The 9506-nt window shown below is 42.7% G+C and overlaps 1 protein-coding gene across 1 annotated transcript; it reads left to right on the top strand.

Moving 5' to 3' along the window:
• On the top strand, nt 1-9460 carry fbln5 (fibulin 5). The gene is made up of 11 exons (XM_053844601.1): nt 1-185; nt 246-300; nt 366-414; nt 478-759; nt 6465-6587; nt 6652-6768; nt 6854-6970; nt 7043-7165; nt 7724-7850; nt 7933-8128; nt 8940-9460. Exons 2-11 carry the CDS (start codon nt 247-249, stop codon nt 9099-9101), a joined length of 1350 nt encoding a protein of 449 aa, XP_053700576.1. The 5' UTR covers nt 1-185; nt 246; the 3' UTR covers nt 9102-9460.
• Nucleotides 9461-9506: the final 46 nt, after the last annotated feature.

The following is a 9506-nucleotide window of genomic DNA, read 5'->3' as shown; positions in this document are numbered from 1 at the left end:
GTTGTGTGAGCTGAGGGGGGGCGGCGGCCGGCTGATTGAATCCAGCTGTCGGCGGAAGGGGGTCAGTTCATTTGCATTGTTAAGTAATCCAGAGGAGCGCTGGAGTGGAGCAGAGGCAAGACGCTTCGGGAGGACGGAGCGACAGGAATCAGGACTTTCTCCTTCAAGTTTTCTTCTTCTGCAAAGTCAGTTCACGTTGACCAAGCAAATCTGTCCTGTTCTAACCACCAGGTCTCTGTTTCCAGGATGTTGGCGTCTCTTCTGTTCATCCTGCTGTGTCTTCACCCTTCACATGGACAGGTAACTCCTCTTTGTTTTACCTCATGATCTGAAGTGGTCATTCAGCTCCAACCTCTCGCCTGTAGACCTGCACCGAGGGGTTTGCATTTGACCGTCGAGCCAGGCAGTGCATAGGTGAGTGTTTTGGTGGAGCCCTCAGCTGCTACAGCATCAGGAATGTCTTCCTCTGCCATCCAGATGTGGACGAGTGCAGAACCCTGCCAGATGCCTGCAGAGGAGACATGCGCTGTGTCAACCAGAACGGCGGCTACCTGTGCATCCCCAGGACCTTGTACAACCAGCCCTACAGGCCCGAGCCTCCTGTGCTGCCTGACCCCGTTTACCGGGATTCGTCCCTCGGATTCCCGGACACTTTTCTCCCCGCACCCCCGAGATCAGTGGAGCCCAGCTACCCGAGAGTGAGGAGCACGGCGCCCTGCGTCTTGGGATACACGCTGGGAGAGGACGGCACTTGTCAGGGTGAGTTTGCTCTCACTTCTGGAGTTTCACTCTCCGCAACAGCTGAGCACAATCTCCCAGGCGTTCTGTCTCAACCAGGGCTTGTTTTGGAAAACTTGTCAGGGAGGAGGAGTGATGACCTTTTGACTCAATGACACACTAAAGAAAGGTGTTGTTATTCACCATCACAGTTTCGTCCGAGAGAAAAGTGTCCAATCTAGAGGTGGGACTAGCTGAAAAATATTAATCAAATTAATTGCTGGTTTTATGGTCAGTAGATGGCATTTTTGATCATGGATAAACATATTTTGTGCTTCTATCATGTAGTTTTTTCTCATTCAGTCGCCTTCATTATGGATATTTTGGCTATGAGATCACAATGTGGTGCACCTGCAACAGATGGTTTATGTGCGATTAATCTGAGTTATGGATCTTTTTTTTCCTGTTATGAAAGTATCACAATTAACACAGACTTTTATTCCAGCTGTGTTTTGGCCTAAATATTGCTGTGGTTTTGCCGGATTCAGGCTGGACTTCATGCTGACCTGATGATGCTCATTCGACTGTTTGATCCTGTTGCTGTTGGCGCTGGTCATGTGACACTAAAATACTTGGCCATAAGTTGCAGCATTGATTTTTAAATATATTTTTCTTTAATAATGGCAAATAAATTGCATCAATAATAACTGTTTTTATTAAACATAAACTTCCAAGGCGAGAGCAGCTTTCACATGTGGTTGCCCCCTGCTGTCCGATTGAGGCCATTGCGATCAACGCTTTTTCAAATACGGAATAGAATGTAGATGGATAAAATAAACATCGGGCAATATGGATAATGGATAAAAAATGGTCGGAAGTGAGTTGATATCAGCACCTTGACGGCAGCCTGCAGGTTGCATCTGAAGAATGCCTTTGTTATTGGCGACTAAATTATCTGGGCTGAAGGTTTTCACCCTTCACGCTCAGCAGGGTTGAAACTGAATTAGTTTTTTCGATGAGCTACTGTCTGCACACGGTGACACACGTATGAGCTCATGTTTTGGAGCCACGGCATGGAACAGTATAGGAAACATTGCACCAATACACGCCTCCATACATAACTGTTTTATGTACAGATACATGTTTGTCTGGTGGGGAATTTAAAAAGTCAGATGAGGAGAAATGGTAGGTAGATGATGGCAGCAGGAAACGGTGCGGGATTGTTGCGTCGCATGAGTGTTTAATTTGAGACGTTGCATAAAAGCAGTATTGTCCCGACCTGAGTCACGAACACATAAACCCTCAGCAGGGGAGATGCTTGTGTAAACGACACCACCTCAGCGCCAGAAGTGAGGTCACCATGTGCCAAACCTGCAGCCGGGGGAACAGGCGCTCTCTGTGGGAGCCCGTCCTGACCAGCCTTCACATTCAGGAGTGATGGAGGAGCGCCGACGGGGACTTCCTGTCTGAAGTGGGGAACAGACGCGAGTCTGTGTGGCGCTGCACTTCAGTGTGACGAAACAATAGAGGAAACAGTGTCCCCAAGTGATCTGACCCGAACTGATCCGTAGTTTTAAAAAATGAGAGCGCTTTCAATGACGGGCTGAAAACCTGCTCGTGTCGGCAAAGTAGTTCCACATGTTTTGTAGACTGCAGTTGTTGGAGACAGAAGTGCCAGTTTGCTCTCTGTCTGTGTGTGGAGTGAATGAATATGCTGGTCATTAGGTGGCGCTATCATAACAACCTGTCTCACATTTAATATTTAAATAAAAGAGTTTCATTTTAGTTGTGCTATTGCAGTTAGTGTCGAGCATTTCGGAGCCTTCTGGCACAGATGACTGGCTGAAACTAGACACCTGCGGTTATGGAAGTCTGGCTCCCACAGTAATACATGGCTGTGGCTTCACGATACGGTCTGTGGTTTGATTCCAGCTTCAGTATTTTTGTACTCTGTGGCGCTTCACAAAGGGGTAGACTGTTTACTGTTTTAAGTGCTTTCCGTAGGTCTGTGTGAGGGAGTCTCTCTCTTTCTGTGACTGGGTGGACTGCTGATCTTTTCAGGGGAGGCGAGCAATTTCAAGCGCTTTTTAAAATAGTGTATAAGTGACCACATAAAGTTGCTCTGTGGTCATCAAGTCTCGCGTCATTGACTCCTCATAACATCTTGTTTTGTGCTTGAACCACTAACACACATCTGCTTTGACAGTTTTATACACACACACACACACACACACACACACACACACACACACACACACACACACACACACACACACACAAAGCAATACTCTTGTTGCTGGTCATGTGACTTGCCACGGGGCCCTCGTGAGGCAGCCGTTTCACTATTATTTTCATGTATTTATTCACCAATCATAATGCAAACAAAACAAGCTTTCAATTTGTTGTGTGTTTTTAATTTAACTTTTATTTATTTTGACCTTTTACATATAATATTGGGCTCAGATATTAACTTATTATTTTTACATGTATTCTGCGTTGTTCTTTGTACTGACAATCAAAAAAATTGTGTACAAAAATATTTTATTTTAATAACTGATTTTATATTTAACACTATGTATGGAATATTTTTTTCTCCCCTAAATATTTGACTGCCCCTCACCACTGTTCAACGTTCACAATGTGGCCCCTCTGCAAATGATTTCCTGTTTAAAACAGGAACAAGTGGGAAAAAAACGAAAAACAAATCTAACTACTTTTTACTTTAATATTTATACTTGAGAGAAGATGGTCTCCCCTGAGTTCAGAGGAGCTAAAAAATGGGTTTCTGCTGTGAGAGTTTAGGTTGATAATGTTACAGTTCAGACAGAAGAGGGGACTTGTTTTGCCATGTTTGCTTGACTAGTTTCCTCAGGATTTTGAATACTACTTCACTGCGATTCACAAGCTGGTGATGTGACGTCACTCTGGGCTCTCTTTGGAGGAATGATTGAAACTCTTGGACTCGACTCCGCCTGTTCTCCTTAAAAGGAGACGAGTGCAGGCACACATTGGGGAATGTCGCGCGGGTGCCAGGCGCAACTCCCCACTAGACCGAAGGGCAGACCCAGGACCAGGTGGGGAGATTACAGCTCCTCTCTGGCATCTCAGACTCTGAGGAATTTTCATCTCAGATGAGATGTTGAAGATTCATGCTGTTAGAGACTCAAATAAGCTCTAATAAGTCATCTATTTTCACATATTACAGCTCCTCTTAACTGCATTTCCCTGGAGAAAGATTTCACTCCCCTTCGCGGGAGCTTCGGCAGGCATTTTGTTTAGACAAAGATTTTGCTCTCCCTCGATGAAAGCCTCCGACCCCGAGGGGCCTTTTAAATCTGCGGCTAAACTGAAAAATGCAGAATCTGAGAACACGGTGGTTCCCATCGTTCCCAGCTATATGGAGCAGGAAGTGTGGTATGATTTCGTGAGTCTTATCAAACCGCAGGACTCAGAGAGAACCCAGAATAGCTTTTGTTGTTCCAGAAAACACGACAGAGTTGGATAGCATGGGTCTATCTGCTGTTAAAGTCAGTGATGTCATGAGTTCAGGCCGTTAGGGTTAATTCCACTCCTACATACACAATACATACTAACGTTAAGAACAGGTTTCAACTCTGTATGATTTTTTAAAATGAAGTAACAAACTAAGTGAGGCGTTGTAACGCACGAGTAACAAACAAAGAAGAGCATCTGTCTGTCGTGCTAGCACGGTGCCACATTGTCATAACAACCCGAAAGAAACAGGAAGATATGTAGAGATTTCGAAATCCATTTGCCAATCAAGACACTATTTGTAATTGTTATTTAAGTCTGGATGCATAATGTCTATTTATGTTAATATACATACGTTTTTCAGGATTCCTCACTCAAGATTTAAGCTTTACATTCCAGTTCCAGTTGGCGTAGTTTGTGGATATTATTTTGACTTAAGTTGCTCTTCTTTTTTTGGGGGGATTTTCCTGAAAGAAAAAAAAAACAACTTTACTTGACATAACCGCATAACTTGAAATTTGATTCGGTCTATATAAGGATCGGCGCTCCTTGAGTGCACTCACACATGTGTGGCATCTGACAAACATTCGACTATAACTGTGAGCAGGTGCCGGAGCTGTGTTGCTCTTGGCAGCTCACACAGAACCGTTGGTCCAAGTTGGCATGAACGTCGCCAGTCTTATCACTTCTCCAAGCAGGCGGCTCAAACAATACTCTGGTTTCCCACCGCCTTCCTCCTCTGGTGACCTCATGGTTTGGGGGAAGCGAACAGGCGGTCATTCCCTCTTAAGGAAATGTGGCGACTCCCAGTGACTGGAATCCAGCTCCTAGTCTGACCCATCTCTTATCGGTGGGAAGGAAAAGTGCTGGATTCTGGATCGCCGTGTTTAGAAAATCGTATCTTTTTGGCTCGAAAAGAAACGGCAGTGTTAAAGCTGCATACCTGAAATGACTCTAGAAAGAGGTTTCATAGCCCTGCTGTGAATAGACTTGTACAACATTGTTGACAGAAACTGGATGTGAGCATGTCCAAGTTCTCCTTTCGAAACTCTATTTTTTTAACCTTTCTTGAAAAGAAAACTGCCTATAGATCCAGATGCATGTTTTTCTGACCCTTGACCCGCACTAACATCTGCTTCCAGCCTGTTTGGGATTGTACCTAAAGATGTTCAGGTAGATGGTTCAGATTTCAGAGACAGAGTCATAAGCTGTGAGATACTGAGCTGTAAATCATTGCTGTTTACATCTGGTTGGTGATCATGCTGTTGAGCTCCTTGAGCACAAGAAGCCTGGTCAAAGGCCCAATGAGGTCTTGGGTTTTGGTCTGAGCAAGTGCACACAGACTCAGAAGGATTTTGGATTGCTAGAAGCAAAAAGAATGGCTGCAGTGGCAGAATATGCAGCTGGTCAGTAGAATTATTATTTAGAGAATTTCTTATTTATCTGTGCAAGAATTATTAGAGGAGAGATCAGGCCTACTGGGGTTACTCTTTGATCTTTAAATTATTATTTTTTTAATTAGATTAAATGCACCACAATGTTTTTATATCTGTATTGTTTTTCCATGTAAAATATTGCATTAAAATAAACACTGCATTTTATTTCATAATTAATTTAAAGAAAATATATAATTAACTTAAGTCTATTGAGAATAACAACTCCTATTTTATGTGTTATGCTGGGGTTTTTTTTAGAAACTAATAATATTATAATTGTTGTAATTGCTTCTTTGAAGTAATTTTTATCCATCTTTTTTTATGTTTCTTTGGAATTATAAAAAAAATGCTACAATGGAAAAAAAACCTTCATTTTTGCCGCCATTTATTTATTAATTTATATTATTAAAATTAATACAATTTAAACAATCATGATTCTTGGTGTGGCCTGTTTTTTTTTTCTAAAATCTCCAGCCTCACAATGGCTGACAAAAAAAAAAACTATGGAACTGGTCATGCAGAAATGTTTTTGACTCATAATTTTGTTTCATTCTATTCTATTCATTTCTATTTTGCTTCTCTTTAAACATGAACATCATTTGTCATTTGTCCTATTTCTTGCCCCTAGCAAATACAAACAAGTGATTTTATGTCATATTTTGTCCATATTAGTATTGTTTTGTATTAAAGAAAATGTATGTAGAAGGAAGTAACAGCAGAAAGGATGTCATGGCTTGTTGATATGTGAGCTACAGCCACTGTGAAGCTGCTGTTGTTGTGACCTCTGACTGAAGGCTGTGTTTCTCTTCTCTGTTGCAGACATTGATGAATGTGAGACAAACTCTCATCACTGTAACCCCACGCAGGTCTGCATCAACACGGCGGGGGGATACACCTGCTCCTGCACGGAAGGCTACTGGCTGATAGGTGGACAGTGTCAGGGTCAGTGCTGAGCTCCACTCTCTGTTTAGCTGTGAGCCGTAACCGCCTGCTTCTGTCCGAGCAGATATCGATGAGTGTCGCTATGGTTACTGCCAGCAACTGTGTGCCAACGTCCCGGGGTCGTACTCCTGCTCCTGTAACCCGGGATTTAACCTGAACCCGGACGGCAGGACCTGTGAAGGCACGTGACCCTCTCACACGCAGCCCGCCCCGCGCTCGCCGCTTCATGTTCTGTAACGGCTCCTGCTCTGCTCTCCGTCCTCCAGACGTGGACGAGTGTGAGGATGAGCCCTGCAGCCACGGCTGCTTCAACACCTACGGCTCCTTCATGTGCAACTGCGACGAGGGCTTCGAGCTGGCCTCCGACGGCACCAACTGCATCGGTGAGCTGCTCTCACTGGGCCAGACCCAAGTTTGAAATTCCACTGCCAACCATGGCGTTTGATCCGCGTCAGACCTGGACGAGTGCAGCTTCTCCGAGTTCCTGTGCCAGCACAGATGTGTCAACACGCCTGGATCCTTCTCCTGCATCTGCCCACCTGGATATTATGTTTTTGAAGATGGCAGGAGCTGTGAAGGTAAAAATAAAACTCCCTGATGCTTGAAATAAATTGTCACGTGTGCCTCACGTAGTAACCTGTGCTTCCCTCTACTGGTCACTTTGAAAATAACACCTGTAACATAACATTGAGAATTGTTCCAACGTCAATGTCTGTCTTTGGTGTAAACAGAAAATCAGTTAATAAGTAAATAATTCGTATTTGATTCACACAGTCAACCTGTAGAGGGACACCCTCTATCTTTTTTTCTCCATCTTTTTCCTCTTCTATTTCAGTTTTTCTTTTTTGTTTTTCTTCCACTCTTCCACCACTTTCTTTTCTTTTCTTCCACCTCCTTCTTCATCTCTCGTCTTCCTCATCTACACTCTTTGTCTTCGTCCTCTTCACTATTTTCACCATCTTGGTCCTTTTCTTTTTCATCTTTGACTTATGAAAAATGATGAGGCATGTTGATTTGCAAACTGTGATTGAATTTGTTGCTGCTCTGTCAAAGTTGTTTTGATGATGATGATGATGATGATGATGATGATGATGATGTTTTCACTGACCCTGACTGTTGTGTGTTTGATTTCAAAGATGACAATGAATGTGAGACTGGTAACAACACGTGTACAACAGCACAAGTATGTTTCAATTTCCAGGGAGGCTATACCTGCCTGGACCCGTTACGCTGTCACTCTCCTTACATCGAAGTCAGTGACAAGTGAGTGTCTCCCTGCTCTCAGAGTCTGCCAGTCTCTCACTGTCCTGTTTTTCACTCCATCCTTTCCTTTCTCTGTTTTCAGTCAGTGCATGTGCTCGGCTGAAAACCCTGCCTGCAGGGACAAACCCTTCACTATTCTGTACCGACACATGGACCTGTCCTCGGGTCGCACGGTGCCTGCTGACATCTTCCAGATGCAGGCCACCACTCGATACCCGGGGGCCTTCTACATCTTCCAGATCAAGTCGGGCAACGAAGGACGAGAGTTTTACATGAGAGTGAGTTGGACTGAGTCAAGTTAAGACTCTGAACTGTAAATTGTAGTAGTAGCGGACTTCAACCAGTAGATGGACCACTAGCTGCGTTTTCACTGGTTGCTAATATGAATCTGACTACCGGTACTTATTTAAATTTTATCGTTATTTTAGTTTAAAAATAAAAAAGATATGTTGTGGATCGTTGTGAGCGGTTTTAAATTACATTTAAAAATTTTTTTTAATTAAATTAAACGTACCACACTGTTTTTATATCTGCATTTTTGTGACTGTGTAAAAATATTAAATTAAAATAAATACTGCATTTTATTTAATTATTGATTTAAAAAATAAATAATTAACTTAAGTTAACTTCTATTTTATGTGTTATGCTGTTTTTTTTTAACTAATAATATTATAATTGTTGTAATTGCTTCTTTAGAGTAATTTTTATTCATCTTTTTGATGTTTGTTCGAAATTATAATTAAATAATAATCTGCTACAATGAAAAAAATATTAAGTGTTTGAAACGCACATTTTTGCCATCATTTATTTATTAATTTATATTATTAAAGTCAATACTATTAAAACAATCATAATTCTTGGTGTGGCCTGTTTTTCTAAATTGAATAAAAAAGAAATATTAAAAGAAGTCAATAATTCATTTTTATTTGGATAAACATAATAACAATTAAATAAAACATATTTCCCAGTTTCCATTTGTAAAAAAGTGTATCGTACAAGTCGGCCATCTTTGAGCTGCCGCTGCTGTTTATTTAACTCCATATGATTCTTGAGCCTCAAACCTGAACGCGTCTGTCCTGCTCTCTGCAGCAAACCAGCAACGTCAGCGCCACCCTGGTCCTGTCCAGGCCCATCAAGGGTCCCAGAGAGGTGGTCCTGGACCTGGAGATGGTCACGGTCAACAATGTCATCAACTTCCGCGGCAGCTCCATCATCCGCCTGACGATATTCGTCTCCGAGCACCCTTTTTAAAACGGCTGACGTCAGCGTTGTCTTGGGGCTCAGCATCACCTCTTAAAATAAACGCCTGAATCATCTTTTCGGATCAACTGACGGGAATCCTCCTCCTCCTCATCATCACCACCCTGAGCTCGGTTCCTGCTCCTCCATTAACACACTTGACACTTGAGCTCCTGCGAGTGGACTCCTTCCACTCCTTCGGATATTTATGGTGTACAGTTTCTGATGCATCCTTGTGATGATAAATCCTCTTTGTTGTCTGTGAATCTTCAGAGAAGCTGTGACTCTTGTGTTCCATCATTCCTGCCATCTGTTGTTCTGTATCACAAGTCATCGATTATTGATCCACACTTTAAGAACAATAAATACCATCCTTACACCACCTCAGCTGCTTCTGCTCTCTTGTCTTGTCTGACG

This window comes from Synchiropus splendidus, chromosome 16 (assembly GCF_027744825.2).
Source record: "Synchiropus splendidus isolate RoL2022-P1 chromosome 16, RoL_Sspl_1.0, whole genome shotgun sequence".
NCBI classification, from domain to species: domain Eukaryota; kingdom Metazoa; phylum Chordata; class Actinopteri; order Syngnathiformes; family Callionymidae; genus Synchiropus; species Synchiropus splendidus.
Note: the sequence above shows the minus strand (reverse complement) of the source record. Positions and strands in the feature narration are given on the sequence as shown.

Coding starts and splice junctions, on each gene's coding strand:
- fbln5 (XM_053844601.1), top strand. CDS start 247: ATGTTGGCGTCTCTTCTGTTCATCCTGCTGTGTCTTCACCCTTCACAT. Junction 6,769..6,853: donor GGACGGCAGGACCTGTGAAG/GCACGTGACCCT, acceptor TCCGTCCTCCAG/ACGTGGACGAGTGTGAGGAT. Junction 8,129..8,939: donor GACGAGAGTTTTACATGAGA/GTGAGTTGGACT, acceptor TGCTCTCTGCAG/CAAACCAGCAACGTCAGCGC.